Source organism: Salmo salar, chromosome 10, assembly GCF_965601325.2.
Source record: "Salmo salar chromosome 10, fSalSal1, whole genome shotgun sequence".
Lineage (NCBI taxonomy): Eukaryota > Metazoa > Chordata > Actinopteri > Salmoniformes > Salmonidae > Salmo > Salmo salar.
In genome coordinates, this window is record NC_138300.1 from 40942534 (window position 1) to 40969526 (window position 26993).

General features: G+C 43.8%; 1 protein-coding gene across 1 annotated transcript; it reads right to left on the minus strand.

The window, feature by feature from the left end:
* Window positions 1-18: 18 nt before the first annotated feature.
* LOC106560364 (phosphatase and actin regulator 1) lies at window positions 19-19716 on the minus strand. The gene is made up of 13 exons (XM_014123214.3): window positions 18953-19716; window positions 13933-14097; window positions 9716-9796; window positions 9369-9494; window positions 8911-9096; window positions 8000-8273; window positions 4713-4855; window positions 3798-3954; window positions 2850-2905; window positions 2673-2734; window positions 2222-2362; window positions 1845-1921; window positions 19-1731 (listed from the first exon to the last, which is right to left on the minus strand). Exons 1-13 carry the CDS (start codon window positions 19206-19208, stop codon window positions 1716-1718), a joined length of 1740 nt encoding a protein of 579 aa, XP_013978689.1. The 5' UTR covers window positions 19209-19716; the 3' UTR covers window positions 19-1715.
* Window positions 19717-26993: the final 7277 nt, after the last annotated feature.

The following is a 26993-nucleotide window of genomic DNA, read 5'->3' on the forward strand; positions in this document are numbered from 1 at the left end:
GCAGTTTTGAATGTTGTTTTTTAATAAGTTTCCTTTAGATAAGAAACTGCATACATGATAGAAGACGAACAATAAGTTAACAATCATCACATGCAGTTTCCCTCTGTACAAAAAAGAAAAACATTTTAGTTTATTTTGTATTATGTACACATCTTATACAGTAATTCCCAAAGAATATCCTCTTTCTTTTGTTAGTATGGAGAGGCACAGGGAGACGGTCCTGGGTCGTGTTTAGTAAGCACTCCGTTGTAAAACTTTTCCCATGTTTTGTACCTTATGAACATGTCCCTGTACATTGACGCATACCAAGATACACCACAAGTCAAAGGGTTCTCCGACTAAACGATCAACTGCATGTGTTTATTATAAAATAATTTAGAAATGTCTGTCTCCTGTGTATGAGCTAAAGCTTGTAGTGTACTTTCATTCACAGCCAAAGGGTTGTCTAATGTCGGTTCTCCACTATGAGGCTAAACAAGGCGGAACCATACAATTCCTGTTTTAAGAAATCTAAATTCCATTCCCTTCACAACTATTGACCATTAACTTGCCAGTCTATGGAGCACTCTGCTGACACATTGTATAGACAACATACTTTATCAATTGTCATTAAAACAAAGTACATTTGGCAACGTTTTCATCCCTGTAAACAATGACAGGCACAGTGACACTATACAGAGGGTTGCAGAACTCTCAATAATAATGGCGATCTGGGTTGCATTCAAGATCACAACTCATAACAGCGTTTCAAAGTGTTATTGGTATTGAGCAGGCAGCTCTCTGAAATGTTCCCAGTAATTGTTCTCTTGAATGCAGCCCTGGAGGAAAGAAAAGTTCAATTATTGCTAGGTTCATATTTCTATACTGTATCAACATGAACAAAACATGGACAGGATGTGTTGTATTTCAACATTTAAGGGTATATATTCTGATCATATTCTCATACTACAGCTTCCAGAGTAGCACATGGTGTATACGGTATTGTAAGTAGTACTGCAACACACTTATTACAGCATCCTATTCTGCAGTCCTATCTGATTGAAAGGGCTTGATCCCTCTGTTTTGGAAACAGCAGCCCTTGGAGGAGAATCATTTTTCACAATCAGTTGTAGGAGGTCTCTGTATTTGTAATTTTTTTTGATACCCTGCCAAACTCAATCTCCCACAATCCCAAAGTCCCATTGGCACAGATATAGGAGCAGAGTTCCAAAACTGCTCCATGGAGTACCGTCAAAAACCAAAGTGCAATAAAGTAAACACATTAACCATCTTCATTATTAACAATTATAATAAAAGGCTATTAAAAAAAACAATACTTTTTAGTCCATATAATCTCAGTTGACAGAGAAGCCAGTCAGTCTAGTGCCTTCTGTCAGTCTCTCCATGTGTATGACGGTCCCTCTCCCCAACCTGACCACACTGTGACCTCTCTGTGACCACTGGACCAAAATACTGTTGTAGTTTGTCCAGTCTGCCCTTTCCATTCATTGGTAGCCATTTTGGGTCAACACTGGAGCCTGTAGAAGTGTCAGTCGCCCAGTTCTGTACACACTCCGCCAGGTTCAGATTAAGTTTACGGTCAGGTTCAGATCACGCTCTACTCTGGTTCTGGTCCAGTTCTGGTCTGGTTGTGTTCTGGAAGGGGAGGGGTACACAGAGGCAGCAGTTTTGAGGTCCAGCACTTGAGGTTGTTGAAAAAGATGGCATAAGAAGAACTATGGTCGATGAAACCTACAGGACAGAGATAGGGAGAGAGATAATTAGTTACTGTATACACTGCTTGTAGTATGGGCAAGTGTATCTGTGTTGTGTTGCAGAGTGTAGTATGGCTGTGACATACATACCTGGTTAGATGGCGACTACCCTCATGCACTTCCATCTCTGTGCTTTTAAATTCATTGAGTTCTTTACGAATAGCAGCCTACAAGGGACAAACAGAACCGGAGATCAGTCAGAAACAAACACAGTATACGCATGACTATAGTTGCAAAATTCCAGGAACTTTCAATAAATTCCCTGGTTTCCCAGCAATCCTGGTTGGAGATTTCTGGATTTCCTGCTTATTCCCTTCTTATTCTGGGAATCCTCCAACTGGGATTTCAGGAAAACCAGGGAATTTATTGAAAGTTCCTGTAATTTTTCAACCCTACGCATGACTGTGCATTTGTGTTTGATTGTATATGTGTGTGCGGTGTGCGCACCTGCATGTGAGTGTTATTACCTTATCTGCAGCTGTGAGTCTTGTCCACGGTTTGTCTGCCCTCCTGTCGTAGTCCTGGGCGTCGGCTACCTCTACATAGTCACTGAAGCGGGTCAGGATCTTAGCTTCCCTCAGCTCCTCCACTGTAGGCCTCTGACTCAACTGGGGACAGGAGAAAAGGGTTGTCAGAGAGTGTGTGTGTGTGGTGACTGAGGGTCTCGGGGGCAGTAGATATGGATTATTGTGTTAGTTGTTCTCAACCGTAAAACAATAAAGATGGCCTCGCAGGCAATCATCCAAACCGTTAGAGAAATAGACACGCACACCGCTTATGTTACACAATAGAGAATGAGATAACTTGATGTCATAACAGGTAATGCTTTTATATTTCTAATGATCTGCCATCTAATGGAAAGTGATACCCTATTCCCCTCTCTCACCCTTCCCCTCTCAACCTCCTCCCCCCTCTCACCTTTCTAGACAGGCGTTTCTTGAGCTCTCTCATCTCATCTAGCTCCTCCAGTTCATTGCGCGCTGAGAGAGGGAGAGACAGGTTAGAATAGAATAAAACAAAATACAAAAGTCACTATTGTCCATTTCGTGAAAAACTGGAAATGTGTATTCTGCCTATCTAGTCTGTTCTACTTACGTTTGAGTATGTTTCTCTGTTCCAGCTCCTCTGTAGTTGGCCGTTGACTTAACCTCCTGAGAAAATGAAGCTAAAGTCAGTCAGGACCGTTTCCTAACATCTTTTATTTTCTGATGTCAGACCAGTCTCCTCTGTGAGCCATGACTCCCTCAGATGTATTTACTTACCACCTCAACAGTCTGACACAGTGATTCACACAGCAACAAGAGGGAGGGAATGAGATGGAGGGAGGTGAGGGAGATGAAAAATTGAGAGAGGGGTGGAAGGAGAAGGAAAGGGGAAGCAGAGAGATGGAGAGGTAGGTAGGGAATTAGATACATGGAGAGAGGGAGGGAAGGAAGCGAGGGTGGAGGCAAGAAGCAGTGAGTGTAACAAATGAAAGTGTGAGGCGAAAGAAAGGAAGGAAACTGTTTGAATTCTTTATTCCTGTATTGCCACATTTATGTTCTGTACTCTGTGAAGGTAAAATCCCACTTGAAGCTGTCCGCCCTCTCACTGGCATATTCAAGATAATATGTCAGGCTCTCTCTTACTCTTCTTCGTCTCTCCCTCTCTCCTCATCGGTTTCCTTCCATCCTCCGTCCCTCTCCCTTTTCTCACTTCCTCGCATCTCATCTCTGTCTCGCTCTTCACCTCTCCCCCAGGTCACATCTCAATCAGGCCAGAGCAGGGTGTACAGGCGCTGACTAGGAGGGGAGCTGTGTGTGTGTGTGTGTGTGTGTGTGTGTGTGTGTGTGTGTGTGTGTGTGTGTGTGTGTGTGTGTGTGTGTGTGTGTGTGTGTGTGTGTGTGTGTGTGTGTGTGTGTGTGTGTGTGTGTGTGAGTGTGCGCGCATGCACCATGATAGCTATATACAATCTCTAAAAAAGCAGCTGTGTGTGTGTGTACATAGGAACTGAGTGCCCTCCTAGCCATTGCTATAGGGAGGGTGTATGTGTGTGCATCTCACCGTGTGAGCTTGGTGCCTATCTGCTGCCTGAACTCCAGTCTCTCCTGGTCTGACTGTCTGGGCAGGATATTCTTCTCCTCTAGCTCTCTCACAGACGGACGGTTACTGATCTTAATGGCCAAGGAGTCCTTCCTCAATACCTTCAGAGCCAGGGTACCTACACACACACACAAACGTTATTGTCCATTAAATGTTTATAAAATTGAATTACTAACACCACCAGTAGCTAACTCATGCACTAGCAATTCAATTGTCACAACTTTTATCCTCCAGTGAGCGCTACAGGATGGGAGTGTGTTTACTGTTTCCAACCAACTCCTCTGTTTACATAACCAGATTACAGAGAGGAGAGAGGTGTGTGTGTGTGTATAAATGGTTCAGATTTTTTTTATTTTATTTAACCTTTATTTAACTAGGTAACTCAGTTGAGAACAAATTCTTATTTACAATGACAGCCTACCCTGGCCTAACCCGGACGACGCTGGGCCAGTTGTGCGCCACCCTATGGAACTCCCATAGGGCGGCCGGTTGTTACAGCCTGGAATCAAACCAGGGTCTGTAGTGACGCCTCTAGCACTGAGATGCAGTGCCTTAGATCGCTGCGCCACTTGGGAGCTTGAAATGGGCCTCAAATCAATAATTCACTGCTGAAAGGAACTACTGGAACAAGGTATCTGAGGACTAGCCATCATGTGTTTCATGACACACATTACTGTCACCTCGGTGCTTTGATTGGTCACAATCAGGGAGGCAAACCAATGGGATTCACAGCTCATAATGGAGGGGTCCAATGAAAGGAGAGCTCTTAAACTACACATCCCAGTAGCCATTGAAGCTGTTACCAGGAGGAATGGCCATTAAGCAGACACCAAACAGCCACTACGGCCCCAAACCTATGGATAAACAAACACTTACTTGAAAACAGTGTTTCATCGTCATCTTCATCCTCCTCGTCCCTGTACGACCCAGGTATGTCTTGGTAGTCTTCTTCGTTGGAGAGGTTCTCTTTGTTGTTATCACATGCTATCATCACCGTGGGAACCACATGGTGCAGGGAGCTGAGGTCAGGGAGAAAGGTCAAACGTTAGCGAGAGATGGTGAGCTTGTGTTTGTCCATCCATGCGTGTGTGTGGTGTTAGAAAGACGGGAGTAGTAAGGGAACGTCCACCATACGTTGTTATGAAAGGAGCTATGGAAGTCTGTGATTAACGTAAAACAGCCAAGCGTAAACGGCACCTCAAATCAACTGAGGAAACAAGACTGAAACACTGTACAAAAACGGCCTGACTCAACCAAAAGGGAGACAAACTGCAGACCAATCAGAAACTAGCCTCGAAGCAGCATCCCTGATTGGGTCTGGGAAACAGCACAGGAGCAGATAGGAAAACAAGCAGCAATCTCGTAACTGGAGCTCTCATACTGGAGAATAATTATCCCTGTTGTTTATACAAACTCAGTTTGAGTGTGCCTAAATGCCAACACATTTAGACAGATTCAGGCAGCAACCAAGTCAAAGAAATAAAGACTTTAGAAAGACTAGGATACCTATTATCATTTTGTGCTTGAGACCAAACCGAAAAATGAAAGGAAGGAGGAAAAAAAAAAAGTTAACCGGAAGCACATCTGACTGAAAGGAAATCAACCCCCTGACGGCCCACCAATCAGAGTGATGGACCATGGGGGGGCAATCTGGCACTGGCACATCAGTTATACCCTGACTACATCGCTCGCGTCGCGTGCACAAGCGCGAGCGTTGCAAAATAAATGTAGAAATCTATATTATTTCATTATTGCACCCACACTGCTCGTGCGCCCCAACGAGCGTCTGCGTTGCCAAGGGCTAAAATTAGTCAGTTCTATTTGTGATGCAGATCGCGCTGCAAGTCCTGCCTCTCCCATCTCCTCATTGGTTTATAGAAGCAGGTACCCACGTGCCATCTCCTCATTGGTTATACCCACGTGGGTGACTGAAAGATGAACAAGGTCGGTGGCGGTAATGCACCTAATTTATGAAAGTTGCCAATCGCAATATAAAGTCCAGAGAAGAAAAAGCCTGGAAGGAGGAGAAATGACTTGAAACGATTCGGTTGACCGTTTTATGTGTGGATTAATTGGTGGAGTAGAGAACCTTGTGCATTTCAGGGAAAATAACAACTATGTTTATATCACAGGACAAATTAGCTAGCAACAGCAAGCTAGCTAAATAGGACAAATTAGCTAGCAAGTGCAAGCTAGCTTGCTAAATTGCCATAAATGTTTAATGCTTTTTGACGTGTCCCCAAATTAATGTAATTGGTTCAGAGATTGTTTTGATATTTTAACCTGCGTGTCGTGATCGCGTTTGGTGTGGGGGGACGCGCGTAGCCGGGTTGTGTTATGTGTCATGCCCTGATATGTATCACCTGTCCTTTTATTGTCTCCACCCCCTCCAGGTGTCGCTGATTTTCCCCAGTGTATTTATCCCTGTGTTTTCTGTCTCTGTGCCAGTTTGTCTTGTATGTTTTTCCAAGTCAACCAGTGTTTTTCCTGTTCTCCTGCTTTTTGCTATTCTCCTTTTTCTAGTCCTCCCGGTTTTGACCCTTGCCTGTTTCTGGACTCTGTACCCGCCTGCCTGACCATTCTGCCTGTCTTGACCACGAGCCTGTCTGCCACTCTGTACCTCCTGGACTCTGATCTGGTTTTGACCTTTTGCCTGTCCATGACCATTCTCTTGCCTAACCCTTTAGATTAATAAACATTGTAAGACTCCAACCATCTGCCTCCTGTGTCGGCATCTGGGTCTCGCCTTGTCATGATACACTGAGTGTTTGGGTCAATCGCAAGGCGTTTTCCCCTTGTGTGATGAGTCTGTAGACTGATGGAGATGGTGTGTGTTTCTGGTGGTGCTCTAAATTGGTCTAAACTGGTTAGACACCAGCCCATGATACACATACACCCAGAGAGGTAAAGCCAAGGTAAGGCTCTGGGAACTAGTGCAGCTCTTTATCCAAAGCTGAAGTGAACAACAGCCAGAGGTTTAGATGAAATGGTCTCTGTACTGAGATGTGTATGACTGACCAGATGTTTCAAATGCTGCCTAGAGTATTGTGGTATTGGATTCCTAAATGACTAATTGATTGTGAGTGGATGGATGCCAATAGTAACCAATCACAGAAACCTTTTAACATTTACAATTTAGTTATTTAGCAGACACTTTTATCCAGAGTGACTTACAGGAGCAATTAGGGTGAAGCGCCTTGCTCAAGGGCACATTGACAGATTCGTCACCTAGTCGGCCTGGGGATTCGAACCGGCAACCTTTCGGTAACTGACCCATTCTATAACCTATGATAAAACTTCCGAGAGCTGACCTTTCGCCCATCTTTCACTGACATAGAGAGGCTCTTATTTCTACTCTGACACACAGGCACAAAGAGAGACCGAGACCTCCACGAAGACCTCCCAACAGCAAACTGTCCTCTCTAACGCCAGACTCTGTCTGCTAACAGTGCTCCTCTCTCCCATTGACCGGGCATCAATCTTTATTCCCAATTTAACCCCACTAATTAGAATACGTTTTGTCAAATGATTAAGAAGCTATTTAACGACTCGATCCAACTACCCACAATCCATCACACCGCTGTAGAGTAGGCACAGGCCAGGGCCAATGGGAGTGGACTACAGGGCAGGCTGGATATACACTGAGTGTACAAAATATTGAGTTACATCCTCTTTTGCCTTCAATTTGTTGGAGCATGGACTCTACAAGGTGTCGAAAGCGTTCCACAGGGATGCTGGCCCATGTTGACTCCACTGCTTTCCATAGTTATGTCAAGTTGGATGGATGTCGTTTGGGTGGTGGACCATTCTTAATACACACAACTGTTAAGCGTGAAAAAACACAGCAGTGTTGCAGTTCTTTACCTAAACCGGTGCGCGACCCTCAATGGCACACACTCACAATCCATGTCTCAATTGTCTCAAGGCTTAAAAAGTATTCTTTAACCTGTCTCCTCCCCTTCATCTACACTGATTGAAGTGTATTTAACATCAATAAGGGATCATAGATTTCACCTGGATTCACCTGGTCAGTCTGTCATGGAAAGAGCAGGTGTTCCTAATGTTTTGTACACTCAGTGTATACAGTTATGAACCACCTCATCACCATTATTTTTCATGCACACACATGGAGGAAAGGACACACACTGCACTTTAGTCCTCACCTCTCGTATCGCTTCATGGTAAGGGCCAGGGTCTTGTTGAGTTCCTCGATGATGAGGCTGGGGGGGTGTAGGGGCACAGGAAGGGTCCCGTAGTGTAGGGAGTGGCCCCCAAGGGACCCCACATGGTGAGAGGGAGGGGGGCACTTCTGGAAGGTGAGGGCCGAGGGCTCCATGCTTACCCCCGCTCCCACAGGCACACAGATCATCAGCTTCTTAGGAGGCAGAGGAGGCGACAGCTTCATGGACATACAGGGCAGCTTCACTGGCATACCCTCTACAGAGGGAGGGAGGGAGAGAGAGACTTCACTAGTGTTTCACTATGTTGAAATAATAAAAAAAATACAGAAATATACTTAAGAAAAAAGAAGGAACAGCATGTCAGAAAACATCAATGCAATGAAGAATCCATAGAATCAAATCCCTTCTGGGAAAATTGGAACACACTAAACAAACATGAAGAGCTACCTATCTAAAATGGAGATAAACCACCTATCTAAAATGGAGATAAACCACTTCTCCAACATTCTTCGGCCATTTACCAAAGAACCCAAAACATATACGTGATTATTTACAAAATGTAGAATCTGTTATTAAAGACTACCACAACCCACTGGATCACCCAATTACATTGGATGAGCTACAGGACAAAATACAAACCCTCCGACCCAAAAAGGACTGGTGTTGATTGTATACTAAACGAAATGATAAAATATACAGACCACAAATTCTAATTGGCTATTCATAAACTCTTCAACATTATCTTCAGCTCTGGCATCTTCCCCAATATTTGGAGAGAGAGAAATAGATACATAGATCAGAGTCAGATATACCCACACAAGCGGCAAGCTGGTGGTCATAGAAAATAGAAAGCAAAGTAAAAGCAAATTACACAGAGGAGTACAGGGCTCTACCTGTGATGTGGTTGGGCAGTCTGTTGACGGGTTTGGGGGGTAGCGCTGGGGGTTGTTTGGGTTGTTTTATGTTGTGATGAGATGACTCTGCCCCGCCGCCGTCGCATGGATACACCATGACCTTCTTAGTGGGTGGAGCCTGGCTGGGATTCTGGGTGTGGTCTGACAACTGGAACTCTACTGTACCTGGGGACAGAATAAATCAATCAAGTGTCATGTTACAACAGGTTGAGAGGAGATTAACTAATGGGTGAGTTTGTTGGGACAGGGCCTGAGATGAGAGAATTGACCAATCAAATGTTATATTACAAAAAGGTGAATGGGAATGAAACAATGGATGAACGTGTTGGGAGGCGTGAGGTGTGAGAACAAAATTGACCAATCAGATATCATGTTACAGCACAGTGAGTGATGATGAACCAATGGGTGTGTGTGTTGATAGAAGGCCTGAGATGCACCTATGGCTGACCCTGCTCCATCCATCAGCTCAGCTCCATCACAATGTGATGGATCAGACCCTCCTAATGCTGGAGTCCTCCCATTCTCCATATTGACCTCCTCTCCTTTCGTTACTACCGTTCCGTCTGCAGAGAGGGGGGGGGGGGGGGGGGGGGGGAGAGATGGAAACAGATAACATGTTCCCAGTACATATCTGACCTGGATTCAATACAGGTGGATACTGTGATGCTGACTGTGTGACTTGATTTTGCCTAAAGGATGTTAGATTACACAACAACAACATTTTGCCATCAGGCTCTCTAACCTCCCTCTGCTGTCTTCTCCTCTATACCCTCTGATCTCTCACCTTTGTCGTAGATGTCCTTCAGCACTCCTCTCTTGATCAGCTCCTCTCTGCTCTGCCGGGTCGACATCTTCCTCTCCAGGACTGATGGGGCAGGATATGATATCGCAACAACATTAGGTGGCATTATACCTGACATTACTATATTCACTGTGGTCATAACTGGCCTGCAGAGCAGGCACAGGGTACTGATCTGATAAATGATGTAACACTGGTCACTGCCTGTCTGAATCATAACCCCATTATGGCCATGGTGCAGTGATAACATAAGGCTGGTATGGGGTAAGATAATATATATCTGTGTGTGTGTGTTGGTCACATTGCTGAACATGTGGTGTTCAGAGAAAAGCAGAATCTGCACCGACAGCTGGGGGAGCAGCATGAGATTAGAAAAACAGGGCAGCACCCCACTGGTGTGTTTATTTGTAGGCTGAAAGCAGCTAGAACGATGCAACCTAGGGCATAGACTCTCTATCCAAAATATATACGTTTCATACTGTAGATTTAACATGGACACATGGCTCAGGACTACCTTGCATAACAAACTTCATATTATATCATAAGGACGGTATAACATATCAGATATCTTACATAATTCCGGAACATTATTCAATTAAAGAGACAGTATTAGCTGAACTTCAGTAACAGCAAATATAGGGTCAGACTGAATCTGCAGGGAAACTTGCAACACTTTCACAAGAGTTCTCTGCATTTCTGATGAACAAGACTGATCATGTATAAATGTTCTAAAGCACTATTTGGTATTTTTCATTTCAGATCATTTATAAAAGGCCAAAGGGGACCTATGCTCTCAGTATCTACCAAGTCTTGCTGATGTCTAACGTGCACACACATCCTGTGGTATTTTTGGCCTTAGCCGCCTGGCTCTGAGGCATCATGGTACCTAACTGCTGATCCCCTGTTTACATAATATAACCATCATACAGTACAGCATCTAGCCACCCAGCTCTGTTACCCTACAGTACAGCACCTAGCCACCCAGCTCTGTTACCCCACAGTACAGCACCTAGCTGCCCAGCTCTGCTGCCCCATAGTACCTACAGTACAGCACCTAGCTGCCCAGCTCTCCTACCCCACAGTACCTACAGTACAGCACCTAGCTGCCCAGCTCTGCTGCCCCACAGTGCCTACAGTACAGCACCTAGCTGCCCAGCTCTGCTACCCCACAGTACCTACAGTACAGCACCTAGCTGCCCAGCTCTCCTACCCCACAGTACCTACAGTACAGCACCTAGCTGCCCAGCTCTGCTACCCCACAGTACCTACAGTACAGCACCTAGCCACCCAGCTCTGTTACCCCACAGTACAGCACCTAGCTGCCCAGCTCTGCTACCCCACAGTACCTACAGTACAGCACCTAGCTGCCCAGCTCTGCTACCCCACAGTACCTACAGTACAGCACCTAGCTGCCCAGCTCTGCTACCCCACAGTACCTACAGTACAGCACCTAGCTGCCCAGCTCTGCTGCCCCACAGTACCTACAGTACTGCAACTAGCTGCCCAGCTCTGCTGCCCCACAGTACCTACAGTACAGCACCTAGCTGCCCAGCTCTGCTGCCCCACAGTACCTACAGTACAGCACCTAGCTGCCCAGCTCTGCTGCCCCACAGTACCTACAGTACAGCACCTAGCTGCCCAGCTCTGCTACCCCACAGTACCTACAGTACAGCACCTAGCTGCCCAGCTCTGCTGCCCCACAGTGCCTACAGTACAGCACATAGCTGCCCAGCTCTGTTACCCCACAGTACAGCACCTAGCTGCCCAGCTCTGTTACCCCACAGTACAGCACCTAGCTGCCCAGCTCTGTTACCCCACAGTACAGCACCTAGCTGCCCAGCTCTGCTACCCCACAGTACCTACAGTACAGCACCTAGCTGCCCAGCTCTGCTGCCCCACAGTGCCTACAGTACAGCACATAGCTGCCCAGCTCTGTTACCCCACAGTACAGCACCTAGCTGCCCAGCTCTGTTACCCCACAGTACAGCACCTAGCTGCCCAGCTCTGTTACCCCACAGTACAGCACCTAGCTGCCCAGCTCTGCTGCCCCACAGTACCTACAGTACAGCACCTAGCTGCCCAGCTCTGCTGCCCCACAGTGCCTACAGTACAGCACATAGCTGCCCAGCTCTGTTACCCCACAGTACAGCACCTAGCTGCCCAGCTCTGTTACCCCACAGTACAGCACCTAGCTGCCCAGCTCTGTTACCCCACAGTACAGCACCTAGCTGCCCAGCTCTGCTACCTCACAGTACCTACAGTACAGCACCTAGCTGCCCAGCTCTGCTACCCCACAGTACCTACAGTACAGCACCTAGCTACCCAGCTCTGTTACCCCACAGTACAGCACCTAGCTGCCCAGCTCTGCTACCCCACAGTACCTACAGTACAGCACCTAGCTGCCCAGCTCTGCTACCTCACAGTACCTACAGTACAGCACCTAGCTGCCCAGCTCTGCTGCCCCACAGTGCCTACAGTACAGCACCTAGCTGCCCAGCTCTGCTGCCCCACAGTGCCTACAGTACAGTGGAGAGTATGTGAGCAGAGTTGAGCGTTCGGAATCCCGCTCATCGTTCACAGAAAAAAAAAACGGCCACTCCAAATTCACTCCATTCATTAAAATCACCTTTTAACCAACACCCATCTATTTTTGTGACTACCTGGACCTACCATTTGGTTTTGAAGTATTGAAACCAAACCATATGATCTGAATGAAAAGTATTTTAATAAACAACATGAAAAGGTGACTGTAAGATGCGCTCATCGTTTCAAATAGGCTACATGTCGTATTAAACAGCATATAAACACTCTAAACAGGTCAGGAGCCAGATACGGTGCCTAAGAAGGAATTATTTAGGCAAATAATATCAAGGCTATAGCCTACAAAGAAATAAATTGTGAAGCATTTGCAACACACTAGGTTGGGGGAACATTAAGCGGACAGCATTTAAACAACATTTTGTTGTATTAAATCATTATAGTCTATAAATTGCACATATAGGCTGAAACGTAAAAATGAAACGAGAAATGCCTTATTAGGCTCAGTCTACAGTGTCTTTGAATTCACTTTTAGAAACATGAGTTTGGCCAGAGTCTGTGGCTTCAGCCTCATGTGATGGTGCCTGGAGAGCAGGCCAGCAGCGGAGAACATCCTCTCTGCGCTTGCAGAGCCACTGGATGCTAAACACCCTTCGGGCCACTCTTGCCAGGCAGGGCAGGGATGTGGAGTTGTTTTTTTAACTTTTCTATAGGTAGGCTTAAAAGGTTTTTAGGCAAAATAAAACCCTATCAAAACAGAAAGCTCTTTGAAAGAGGTAATATGTCAGGCCTATTGGGCCAAAATCAATAATAGCCTATTGTATATATATATATATATATATATATATATATATATATATATATATATGTATATATATGTGTAAATAATAGAACTAAAATAATAGAACTAAAATTAGCTACACTTTTAAGAGATCTGATTTTTAGTTTATAAATACTTTGCTACAATGTCACACTTAGCTAGCTACACACCTTGTTCCTTTCTGTATGCATGTGCACCATCATACTTTTGAGATACGTGTATTTTCAGATTCCACAATGATTCTTTAGTTGTGGACACTACATCACCGCACTCCCTCTCCCTGTGTTTTATCAGTTTCTTTCTGAAAATATGTAGTGAACTCCATGACAGTAGCTAAAGCAAGGGGCTATAGCAGCACACAAGTAGACTACAAATGCATGCTGGGCCTGGCATGCCCTGAGTTCTTGAAGTGAGCGCTATTGGAGCGATACTGAAACGAAATTGGAGAGGCCGAGAAGGCCAACGCTCCAGCCTTTGGGAAACTCGCTCTGCGCTCCAGTCAAATTGGGCACACTCCGCACCTCGCTCACATACTCTGGTACAGTCTTCAACAATGATATAGTACATAGCTACCCAGCAATGCCCTCTTCCTCATAGCACCTACAGCCATACATACATCAACATGACATCATTACACTGTAAGGTTGTAGCTTTGCCTTGAGGACATAAGACTACAGCTACCGCAGGGTAGGGGGGAGTGCTTTGGTGGCAAACGGAGAGGTAGAATACAAGCGGTTAAGGCTAAGGGGTTAGATCTTAGGGTGTTAGACTAGGGTCAGGGGAGAGGTAGAAAGCAGGGCTTATGGTTCAGGGGTAAGGGTTGAAGGTTAGATAGGGGTCTTACCAGCAGATGTCTGCTTGAACTTCTCGCTCTTCTTCTTCCTCCATTTCCATGGTTTGAACAGACGCCCCAGGGTGGCAAACTTACTCCGCCTGCGAATGGGAGGGGTGTGTGTGCCAGGGACAAGCGAATCAGATCGCATCGCTGCCAGTCGCTCCACCTCCTCAACTGAGAGGATAGAAAAGAGGAGAGATGAAGAAGAGAGGAGAGATGAAGAAGAGAGGAGAGATAAAGGGAGAGGAAAGAAGAGATGAAGAAGAGAGGAAAGATGAAGGGGAGAAGAAGAGATGAAGGGGAGAGAAAACAGTCAATAACAATCCATAAAAGAGTAAAAGAATGAGATTCAAAGTATGTGGTCACATACACATATTTAGCAGATGTTATTGCGGGTGTAGCGAAATGCTTGTGTTCTTAGCTCCAACAGTGCAGTAGTACCTAACAATTCACAACAATACACAAATCTAAAAGTAAAAGAATGGAATAAAGAAATATAACTATCAAGACGAGCAATGTCGGAGTGGCATTGACTAAAATACAGTAGAATAGAGTACAGTATATACACATGAGATGAGTAAAGCAGTATGTAAACATTATTAAAGTGACTAGTGTTCCAATATGAAAGTGGCCAGTGATTCAACGTATATAGGGCAGCAGCCTCTTAAGGTGCAGGGTTGAGTAACCGGATGGTAGCTGGCTCGTGATGGCTATTTAACAGTCTGATGGCCTTGAGATTGAAGAACAGCTTCTGTCTCGGTCCCAGCTTTGATGCACCTGTACTGACCTCTCCTTCTGGATGGTAGCGGGATGAACAGGCCGTGGCTTGGGTGGTTGATGTCCATTGACCTTTTTGGCCTTCCTATGACATCAGGTGCTGTAAGTGTCCTGGAGGGCTGGCAGTGTGCCCCGGTGATGAGTTGTGCAGACCGTACCACCCTCTGGAGAGCCCTGCGGTTGCGGGCGGTGCAGTTGCCGTACCAGGCGGTGACACAGACCAACAGGATGCTCTCAATTGTGCATCTGTAAAACTTTGAGGATCTTAGGGGCCAAGCCAAACTTCTTCAGCCTCCTGAGGTTGAAGAGGCGCTGTTGTGCCTTATTCACCACACTGTGTGGGTGGACCATTTCCGATCGTCGGTGATGTGTACGCCGAGGAACTTGAAGCTTTCCTCCTTCTCTACTGCGGTCCTGTCGATGTTACACAGCCCAGTTAGGGGCGTGCTCCCTCTGCTGTTTCCTGAAGTCCACGATCAGCTCTGTCATTTTGTTGATGTTGAGGGAGAGGTTATTTTCCTGCCACCACTCCGCCAGGGCCCTCACCTTCTCCCTGTAGGCTGTCTTGTCGTTGTTGGTAATCAGGCCTACTACTGTTGTGTCATCTGCAAAATTGATGATTGAGTTGGAGGCGTGCGTGGCCACGCAGTCATGGGTGAACAGGGTGTACAGGAGGGGGGTTGAGCGCGCACCCTTGTGGGGCCCCTGTGTTGAGGATCAGCAAAGTGGAGGTGTTTTTCCTACCTTCACCACCTGGGGGTGGCCCGTCAGGAAGTCCAGGACCCAGTTGCACAGGGCGAGGTTCAGACCCATGAGCTTAATGATGAGCATGGAGGGTACTATGGTGTTGAAGGCTGAGCTATAGTCAAGGAGCAATTGATCTGAATCCTTCTAATTAATACATAAGGAAGAAACCATGGTAATACAAATCCTTACACAAGGAAGGATGAAGATGGAAGGTTTACAGAGGGGAGTTAAAAATGTTTTTTAAATAAATTATCCACATGATACACAGCCCAGTTTGGTCTCTCTCTCGAAAGTATTCACCCCCTTGGCATTTTTCCTATTTTGTTGCCTTACAACCTGGAATTAAAAAAATGGATTTTTGGGGGGTTTGTATCATTTCATTTACACAACATGCCTACCACTTTGAAGATGCAAAATATTTTTTTTTATTGTGAAACAAACAAGAAATAAAAGTTGGATGGGTTTCACTGGTGTACAGCAATCTAAGTCATACCACAGATTCTCAACTGGATTGAGGTCTTGGCTTTGACTAGGCCATTCCAAGATATTTAAATGTTTCCCCTTAAACCACTCGAGTGTTGCTTTAGCAGTATGCTTAGGGTCATTGTCCTGCTGGAAGGTGAATCTCCGTCCCAGTCCCAAATCTCTGGAAGACTGAAATAGGTTTCCATCAAGAATTTCCTCGTATTTAGCACCATCCATCATTCCTTAAATTCTGACCAGTTTCCCAGTCCCTGGCAATGAAAAACATCCCCACAGCATGATGCTGCCACCACCATGCTTCACCGTGGGGATGAGTTTCTCAGGGTGATGAGAGGCGTTGGGTTTGCGCCAGACATTTTCTTTGATGGCCAAAAAGCTCAATTTTAGTCTCATCTGATCAGAGTACCTTCTTCCATATGTTTGGGGAGTTTCCCACATGCCTTTTGGCGAACCCCAAATGTGCTTGCTTATCTTTTATTTTAAGCAATGGCTTTTTTCTGGCCTCTCTTCCGTAAAGCCCAGCTCTGTGGCGTGTATGGCTTAAAGTGGTCCTATGGACAGATACTTTGTTGCCTCACTGATTAATGCCCTCCTTCCCTGGTCCGCCAGTTTTGGTGGGTGGTCCTCTCTTGGCGGGTTTGTTGTGGTGCCTTGCAGCTTCATTAAATAGTACCCGCAAAACACCCGTCTCAACGTCAACAGTGAAGAGGCGACTCCGGGATGCTGGCCTTCTAGGCAGAGTTGCAAAGATAAAGCCATCTCTCAGACTGGCCAATAAAAATAAAAGTTTAAGGTGGGCAAAAGAACAAAGACACTGGACAAAGGAACTCTGCCTAGACGGCCAGGATCTGAGTCGCCTCTTCACTGTTGACGTTGAGACTGGTATTTTGCGGGTACTATTTAATGAAGCTTCCAGTTGGGGACCTAGTGAGGCATCTGTTATTCAAACTAGACACTAATGTACTTGTCCTCTTGTTCAGTTGTGCACCGGGGCCTCCCAGTCCTCTTTCTATTCTGGTTAAAGCCAGTTTGTGCTGTTCTGTGAAGGGAGTAGTACACAGCGTTGTATGAGATCTTCAGTTTCTTGGCAATTTCTCGCATGGAATAGCCTTCATTTCTCAGAACAAGAATAGATTGACAAGTTTCAGAAGAAAGGTCTTTGATTCCGGCCATTTTTAGCATGTAATCGAAATCACAAATGCTGATGCTCCAGATAGTCAACTAGTCTAAAGAAGGCCAGTTTTATTGGTTCTTTAATCAGAACAACAGTTTTCAGCTGTGCTAACATAATTGCAAAAGGGTTTTCTAATGATCAATTAGCCTTTTAAAATGATCAACTTGGATTAGCTAACACAACGTGCCATTGGAACACAGTAGTGATTTTTGCTGATAATGGCCACTGTAGATATTCCATTAAAACCAGCCGTTTCCAGCTACAATAGTAATTTACAACATTAACAATGTCTACACTGTATTTCGGATCAATTTGATGTTAATTTAATGTTAAAAAAGTGTTTTTCTTCCAAAAACAAGGACATTTCTAAGTGACCCCAAACTGTTGAATGGTAGTGTATATCTCTCCCTGATATGCTCTCTCCTGATATGATATGCTCTGCCCTGTAAGAGAGATGTCAGACTGTTCTAAAGTAATTACACTGCTCTCCGTACTCCATTTTCTCAGAATTTTTCCATCTCCAAACTCCCCTCTCCTTCCCATAACACCAGTCTTCCTACCAGGCTGGACTGCTTGGAAAAAAGGCATGGTGCCCGGATCACAGGGACAGGGGGAAAAATATTCAAATTCAAATAAAAATACTAACTCAAACTCTTGCGTACACACACACACACACACACACACACACACACACACACACACACACACACACACACACACACACACACACACACACACACACACACACACACACACACACAACACACACACACACACACACACCTCACCTTTTAGTCTGCACAGAGTAAGTGTGTGTGTGAGGGAGAGTGGGGGCGCAGGGGTCCAGATCAACTAGCCCATGTCAGCTAAAGTTTTTTAGCTAGGTTTTTTAGCCCATACATTTTGTTGTAATGTTTGAGTCACTCAAATATCACATGAATACACATTGGCGAAATGTAGAATTGCAAGAAAATGTGCTTTAAAATGGCAAACTTTTCTCTGCACCTCATGACAATATGTGTGAAATAAGCTTTAAAACCTACAACAACAAAAACTATCTGCCAAGAAGAGGTGTGTGAACAGTTTGTGCCATGAACAGTGCTTGTGCCTTTAGAAATAGACATGGTGTGGATGTGCAGTGGGGGCGCAGGACGTTCCCCAATGCTGGAAGGGGGGCCTGGGTGAAGTTTGGGAACCCCTTATGCCATTGCACCCTGACCTCACATCCCACCTCATCAGGAGAGAACAAAAAACAAACACATCCAACATTGTTGCATAATAAAATAGTAGTAACAACTTAAGTGCAAAGGAGAGGAGACAGACCTATCAACTGAATTAACTATGGAATGCATTTCAATTATTTATGCTTTTCATATGCACTTGTGATAGTAAATAGAACGGTACATCTCAGGCTTGTAGCCTGCTGGAGCCCGGGGCTGTTTGAACAACTCCATCACAACCACATAAAAAAAAAATATTATACTATTCCAATGCTATACTGCCTAGATAGATATTCAATAGCCTAATGCTTACAAAACACCATATACTAGTATATCCACAGAAATATTCTGACTCAGAGTAGTATCATTTGTTATTATGATTTGAAAAGTCCTCAGCAGCCTGTCCACAGAGAAAAACAGCCCGCCGTGGGGCAGGCAAAGGCAAGCCAAGGGAGCGGTCGCTTGGAGGAGTAGCGCTCAAAACAATCTCCTACTGGTTGAATCAACGTTGTTTCACGTAATTGCAATTCAATTAAGTGGAAACAACATGAAATAGACTTTGAAATGATGCCTGTGCCCAGTGGGCTCTTCCTGCGCTGTGAAAACCTCAACCCTCCTCTCCACTCACCTTCATGTGGGTCTGCGCCGCGGCAGTTGCTGCATATGTGCTTGATCTCCTTCCCAATCTGGCAGTGGATCATGAAAGGTATATTGTTATTGTTTGCCGCGGGTTGCTGCTGCTGTTGCTTCCCGCTACCGCTGCGATTCTTGGACGTCTTCCGAAGCAGGTAAAGCGCTATCCTCTTCGGCGGCTTCTCCTCGGTAACGGCTGGGAGTGGGGAGGGAGCGTCGTTCCGAGAACCAGACGCGTACCAGGAGCTCATAACGGCGTATGCAAGGAACCGCTATGGTTAGGCAAGCAGGGCTATGGCTGTGTGGGGTGGATCGGCTGATCCTGATTCGCTCTCAGATATGCAGTCAGGGGGGCTTTAAACGGTCTCTACTAATCTACTGTCTACTCCAATGCTGATGACCTCCGCAGACCTAAAATAACTGCCCGTCGTTGGCCCCCCTGGCTTTGTGCATGGGGGCCAACGACTTCAGAGTTAGGGCTACGTAAATTCGTCAGTCTTTGTATTATATGGATCTGTTCATGTCCACTTATTCGGAGGTTCTTCTCCATTTATTTAGGGGTCCAATCCCTGTTTATGTATCATTGTACGTCATAACATTTGAATCTGCCTCTCAACTGCATGGGCGGGGTTTACGGTTTCCAGTAGTTATCACAGACACAAAGTCTATATCGTAAAAATTATTAATTTAAGTTCCACTGCATTTTCCCATTGTTCCTCCCTAATCAGGGACTGGTTTAGGTGGATGTAATTAATGATCAATTACAACAGAAGACAAGCAGGCTCCGGGCCTCGTAGGGTAAGAGTTGAATCAAATCAAATACCCCTGCTATACGCCTAACACTCAATGCACAGACCCATATTCACAATACCGGCATAGCGGCCTGAACTGCCAAATGGCAGATTTTAACACACACACACTAAATTGCTTTATTAGCCCACTAGGGAGCAAGAAATACAATACTGCCAAGCTAATGAGACTAAATTGTGAAAAACTCCAGCCACCCTAGCCATAGACTGTTCTCGCTGCTATCGCACAGCAAGCGGTACCAGAGCGCCAAGTCTAGGTCCAAGAGGCTTCTAAACAGCTTCTACTCCCGAGCCATAAGACTCCTGAACATCTAATCAAATGACTACCCAGACTATTTGCATTGCCTATTTGCATCTCAATCCCCTCCTACAGGCCTGACGCCTTCACAGCATGCAACACTGTTATCCCTGCTGGACGCTTACAGTAGAATGGGGATTATCACTGCTCAGTGTGTGTGTGTGTGTGTGTGAGAGAGAGAGTGAATGTGACAATGTATGATTCATCCTTCAGTCACCCTCTATCTTCTCCTCTATATAAGTTCACACTGGAGATGGAGAGAAAAGGACAGTGTTTGAGACAGACAGACAGACAGACAGACAGACAGACAGACAGACAGACAGACAGACAGACAGACAGACAGACAGACAGACAGACAGACAGACAGACAGACAGACAGACAGACAGACAGACAGACAGACAGACAGACAGACAGACAGACAGACAGACAGACAGACAGACAGACAGACAGACAGACAGACAGACAGACAGACAGACAGACAGACAGTTAGACAGACAGACAGTTAGAGAGAAAGAGTGTAGGGAAAAAACAAATTCTGCAGAAATATCATGTATGATTCATCCTTCAATCATTCTCTCTATTCCTTTCTTACAGAGAAGATGGAGAGCGAAGAGGAGAGGAAGAGGATGGTGCAACATGGATGATATAGCTAAGGCCATTTGCAGGTAATAATTGCAACGTATAAGTCCAATACATATCACCATACAGGAAAATATTGTTCAATCTGATTTACACACCATAGTATCAAGTGACACTGTAGCCCTGGTTGATGCTAGACCAGGGATAGGCCACTCCAGTCATGTGGTGCCTGATGTCACACTTTTCCCCAGCCCCAGCTAACACACCTGACTCAATAATCACCTAATCATGATCTTCAGTTTACAATGTAATTAGTTTAATCAGCTGTGTTTGCTAGAGATGGGGAAAGGAGTTTCCCATCCTTGTGCTAGAGGTTTATTTATCATGAGAGCGATAGGTGGACCAGGATTAGTTTATTTATGCAGCGCTACTGCCCCCTGCTGACAGATATAGAAATCACTTATTGGAGCAGTAGTTTCCTGTTATCAACAGCAGGTAGCGATAGCTAATATGAGCTTGAAGTTACAATCACAGTAGTGGCTCATTCTGCAGTACAGAAGTAGCAATACATTGACAATACAGCTTCTCTAACACACATGACTATGCAAACGAGCACATACACATATACTTAATCGCTCTCTCTCATTTCAATTTAAGGGGCTTTATTGGCATGGGAAACATATGTTTCAATAAAAAATTAACAGTAAGAATTATACCAACAAAAGTTCCAAAATTATAACTCTCTCTCTCTCTCTCTCTCTCTCTCTCTCTCTCTCTCTCTCTCTCTCTCTCTCTCTCTCTCTCTCTCTCTCTCTCTCTCTCTCTCTCAAACCATGTTAATATTGCCAAAGCAACAATGTATACATTGTAATTAAATAATACAAAATGGCAGTAAATAATAATACAAAATTAAATCTAAATATGGAAAATGAAACTATAACTAATTTATAACTAAATAACGGTCATCTTCACCATTACATCAGTACTACAACTACTATCATCATTACCACTACTACTATCATTACCATTATCATTCCAAATAGTAGTGGTATGGGTGGTAAACAACAACAATAATAGTAATAACAATAATAGTAATAATAAGTAAGTTACTGCTTACTATGCAGATGTTATTATTCAGTGTCCCTCAGGCTATGGCAGGCAAATACATATTTGGCTGCAAGAGGAGCCATTGCTCCTTCGCCCATGAGTATTTTTACTTTTTCCTCTGGGTTTAATAAGTTAAAATTGTGAATAAATGTAGTCATTTCTGTGAATAATGAATCTCTTTGTGAGGAATATTTATCACAGTAAAGGAGAAAGTGCATCTCTGTCTCTACCTCCCCTGTCGTGCAGTGACCACATACACGCTCCTCTTTGGGTAGCCATGTCTTTTTATGTCTGCCGGTTTCTATTGCCAATCGGTGGTCACTCAGCCTGTACTTGGTAAGGATCTGTCTCTGCTTCGTATTTCTGACAGAGTAGAGATAATCAGCCAATTCATATTCTCTGTTTAGGGTCAGATAGCAATTTAGTCGACTTTGGGATTTTGTTTCGTTTTTCCAATGTTGTAAATATGAGTCCTTTGATTGGTTCATGATTTTGTTTATTGGAATTCTTTCTTTTGAAGCAGTGCTGGTGTCAGCTTGGTTGGTGAGGTCCAACACCAGCTGACTGAGAGGACTTGTTTCTGGGCTCAGCTCTTGGGTTTGAAGTGCTTTAAATTGCAGACTTAAATTTGGACTTGAATTTAGATGTAGCCAAAATTTTTATGATCTTTTCTGTATTTTCATTACAGAAATTCTGACAGAATTCTGCATGTAGGGCTTCAATTGGATGTTTGTCCCACATTTTAAAGTCCAGTTTATTGAGTGGCCCCCAAACCTCACTTCCGTAAAGAGCTATTGGTAGGATTACATTGTCAAATATTTTGGTCCAAATTCTAATTGGGATGTTGATTTTGAAATATTTCATTTTAATTGCATACAATGCTCTGCGGGCGTTTTCTTTGAGTGCATTCACTGCCATATTAAAGTTTCCCGATGCAGATATGGTCAGACCAAGGTAGGTGTAATTTTTAGTGTGTTCAATGATGTTGTTGTTCAGGGTGAATTTATATTTGTGTTTCTGACATCAGTTTTTTTTTTGGAAAATCATGATTTTCGTTTTTTGGAATTTACTGCCAGGGCCCAATTATGGCAATATTGCTCTAGAATATTAATGTTCTGTTGAAGACCTTCTTTGGTTGGTGATAGAAGTACCAAGTCATCAGCATATAGCAGGTATTCCACCTCTGTGTCAAATAGTGTGAGTCCTGGGGCTGGAGAATGGTCCAACATGTCTGCTAATTCATTTATATTAATGTTGAAAAGATTTGGACTCAAACTGCAGCCTTGTCTCACACCTCGACGTTGTGAAAAGAATTCTGTTCTTTGGTTTTTGATTTTTATTGCACACTTGTTTTCTGTGTACATACTTTTTATTAAGTCATACACCTTACCACCAAGCCCACTTTGTAGAATTTTGTAGAATAGCCCTTCGTGCCAAATAGAATCAAATGCTTTTTTAAAGTCAATAAAGCAAGCAAAGATTTTGCCCTCTTTTTTTTGGTGGACGTGTTTATTAATTAGTGTTTGTAAGGTGTATATATGGTCAGTAGTGCGATGGTTAGGGAGAAAGCCAATTTGACATTTACTTATTACATGTTTTTCTTGAAGAAAGGTTTGAATTCAAAATGCTACAGAAAACCTTTCCCAAGTTACTGTTTACACAAATTCCCCTGTAATTATTGGGGTCTGATTTGTCTCCACTTTTGTGGATAGGGGAGATGAGCCCCTGGTTCCAGACATCAGGGAAGCAGCCAGAAGTTAAAACCATGTTGAACAATTTAAGCACAGCATTTTGCAACTCAGGTGTGCTGTTTTTCAGCATTTCATTTCTGATGTTGTCTAGACCACAAGCCTTCTTTGATTTAATAGATTTGAGCTTTTCATTTAGTTCTTGTTGGGTTATTGGGTAATCTAATGGATTTTGGTTGTTTTTAATGACTGATTCAAGGATGTTCAATTTTTCTTTAATTTCTAATTGGTTCTTTTGTAAGTCTTTTTGTGAGATGTTTTTGTATAGATTATCAAAATAAGTTTTCCAAATTCCTACATCTTGTATGGCTAATTCTTGTGGCTTTGTTGTGCTTAAATTGTTCCACATGTCCCAGAACTGATTTTGGTCAATTGCGTTTTCAATGTCATCAAGTGTCTTGTTGGTATAATTCAATTTCTTGCGTTTCAGTGTTTGTTTATACTGTTTCAGAGTTTCAAAGTATTCATAGCGTAGCTCTGGGTTGTTTTGCTGCTTATGTTTTTTGTTTGACATTTGTCTAAGGTGTTTTCTAATTGTTTTACATTCATTATCAAACCATTTGTCAGAAACATTTAGTTTTTTGTTTCTGATGTTGCATTTCTTTGGTTTTCGCAAATTTGCTTTTCGATGCTGCTTTTTGGAATATGCAGTTGATATTTTGAGTAGCCGAATTGACACCATCTTTATTGTTTTGGTATTGTGAGTTATTGAAAAACTGTATAGAGTTCATCATTTCATTTGAGTTCAATGTTTCAATGAATCTCTCTGCACTGTCTGGAGCCCATCTGTACGATTGGTTTATGTTGTAGAGTTTATTGGGCTGTTTTTTGAATGGGTATTGCCGGTTAATTTCTTCAGAAACACGTTGATCTGACCGTGATCTGACAAAGTTGTCTGTGGTCTGACAGTGAATGCACTAATGGAGTAGGGGTCAATGTCAGTGATGGCATAATAGACTACACTTGTCCCAAGAGCTGAGCAGTAAGTAAACCGACCTAAAGAGTCCCCTCTGATTCTACCATTAAGCATGTACAGGCCTAAGGCTCGACAGAGATTCACTAACTCCTTCCCATTTTTGTTCAGTATTTGGTCAGGACTGTTTCTATTATTTATAATAGGGCTACTGTACAAGGAGGGGTGACCACATATGTGGTGGTTACCTCCCGCATCAGTGTAGTCAGGCTCAGAACCTGTTCTTGCAATGAAATCTCCACAAAGAAGCACTTTACCCTCTGTCTGAAATGTAATGATTTCTGTATGGAGATTGTCAAAAAACTGATCATCATAATATGGTGAATCTGAAGGAGGAGCATAAGCTGCAACATATGTATACATCATTGTCACAGTAGATTGTACCTTTGTTAAGTTTTAGCCAAATGTGACTGGTACCTTTTTTCATTTCATTCAGTGCTAAGTCCGGCTTATGCCAAATGATGATTCCACCTGAGTCTCAGCCCCGTTTAACATTTTTATGTTTGATTGATGGTAGTAAACTTTCTCGATAGCCTGAGGGACACTGAGTATCTATGTCTCCACGACACCATGTTTCCAGTAGGATTATGATGTCCTGTCCCTTGATGTTTTTAATTAATTCTGGATTTGTTGTTTTAGAACCAAAAATGTGAAGATTACAGGCCCTGGATATTCCAAGAGCTGATTGTTAATGATCTCATTTATAATAAGTGATATTCACTGGTTTGAGTAAAGTACATTGAAAAAACCCCAAATAATAATAATAATAAATATATAATAATAAATATATAATAATAAATATAATAAATATATTATATTTATAATATAATATATTATATTATATTATAATATAATATATTTTTGGTATATATATATATATATATATATATATATATATATATATATATATATATATATATATATATATATACATACACACACATACATATACACACACATATATACATATATACACTCCCTCTCTGTCTCTGTCTCTTTCCCTCTCTGTCTCTGTCTCTTTCCCTCTCTGTCTCTGTCTCTTTCCCTCTCTGTCCCTCTCTGTCTCTTTCCCTCTCTGTCCCTCTCTGTCTCTTTCCCTCTGTCCCTCTGTCCCTCTCTGTCTCTTTCCCTCTCTGTCCCTCTCTGTCTCTTTCCCTCTCTGTCTCTGTCCCTCTCTGTCTCTGTCCCTCTCTGTCTCTGTCCCTCTCTGTCTCTGTCCCTCTCTGTCTCTGTCCCTCTCTGTCTCTGTCTCTCTCTGTCTCCCTCTCCCTCTCTGTCTCCCTCTCCCTCTCTGTCTCTGTCCCTCTCTCTCTCTCCCTCTCCATCTCCCTCTCCGTCTCTCCCTCCCTCTCCCTCTCCGTCTCTCCCTCCCTCTCCCTCTCCGTCTCTCCCTCCCTCTCCGTCTCTCCCTCCCTCTCCGTCTCTCCCTCCCTCCGTCTCTCCGTCTCTCCCTTCCTCTCCGTCTCTCCCTCCCTCTCCGTCTCTCCCTCCCTCCGTCTCTCCCTCTCCGTCTCTCCCTCTCCGTCTCTCCCTCTCCGTCTCTCCTCTCCGTCTCTCCGTCTCTCCTCTCCGTCTCTCCGTCTCCAACCCAGTCATGGTGCTGAGTGTAGCATTCAAAGGTACACAGCCAGCCAGTCAGTCAGTCAGTCAGGGAGGAGAGAGGAGGGTAATCAGACTGTAGATTGTAGAAGCGCACTATAGATTATAGAAGCAGACTGTAGATTGTAGATTGTAGAAGCGGACTGTAGATTATAGAAGCAGACTGTGGATTGTTGAAGCAGACTGTAGATTATAGAAGCAGACAGTAGATTAGAAGAATACTGTAGATTGTAGAAGCAGACTGTAGATTGTAGAAGCAGACCATAGATTAGAAGCAGATTGTTGTTTAGAAGCAGACTGTAGATTGTAGAAGCAAACTGTAGATTGTAGAAGCAGACTGTAGATTGTAGAAGCAGACTGTAGATTGTAGAAGCAGACTGTAGATTGTAGAAGCAGACTGTAGATTGTAGAAGCAGACTGTAGATTAGAAGCAGACTGTAGATTAGAAGCAGACTGTAGATTAGAATCAGACTGTAGATTAGAAGCAGACTGCAGATTGTAGAAGCAGACTGTAGAAGCAGACTGTAGATTGTAGAAGCAGACTGTGGAAGCAGAAGCCTTTAGCCCAGCAACCAGACCAATCTGCAGCGCTCAATACAGCTGGGTTGGGGCTATATGATATCATCATCATCTTCACCTCCATTTCTCTTCCGTCTCCATCGATGGCTCTAGATAACATCACTGTGTGTGTAGTGCAAGTAGGTTGCATAGTGAAACACACATCACTTGTTAGTAGTGCAAGGACAGCTCATGGGAAGTAAACTCTACTGCTAGAGTAGAAAGTGGTAGAGAAGGATAGTGATTTTGCTTATAACAGATCTCTGTCATTTTAAGATTACAAGATCTGCAAAATACACATTTCATTTGCTCCAAATATTTGCTGACTGGTTATGAACGTGTTATTATAAATTAGACATAGATG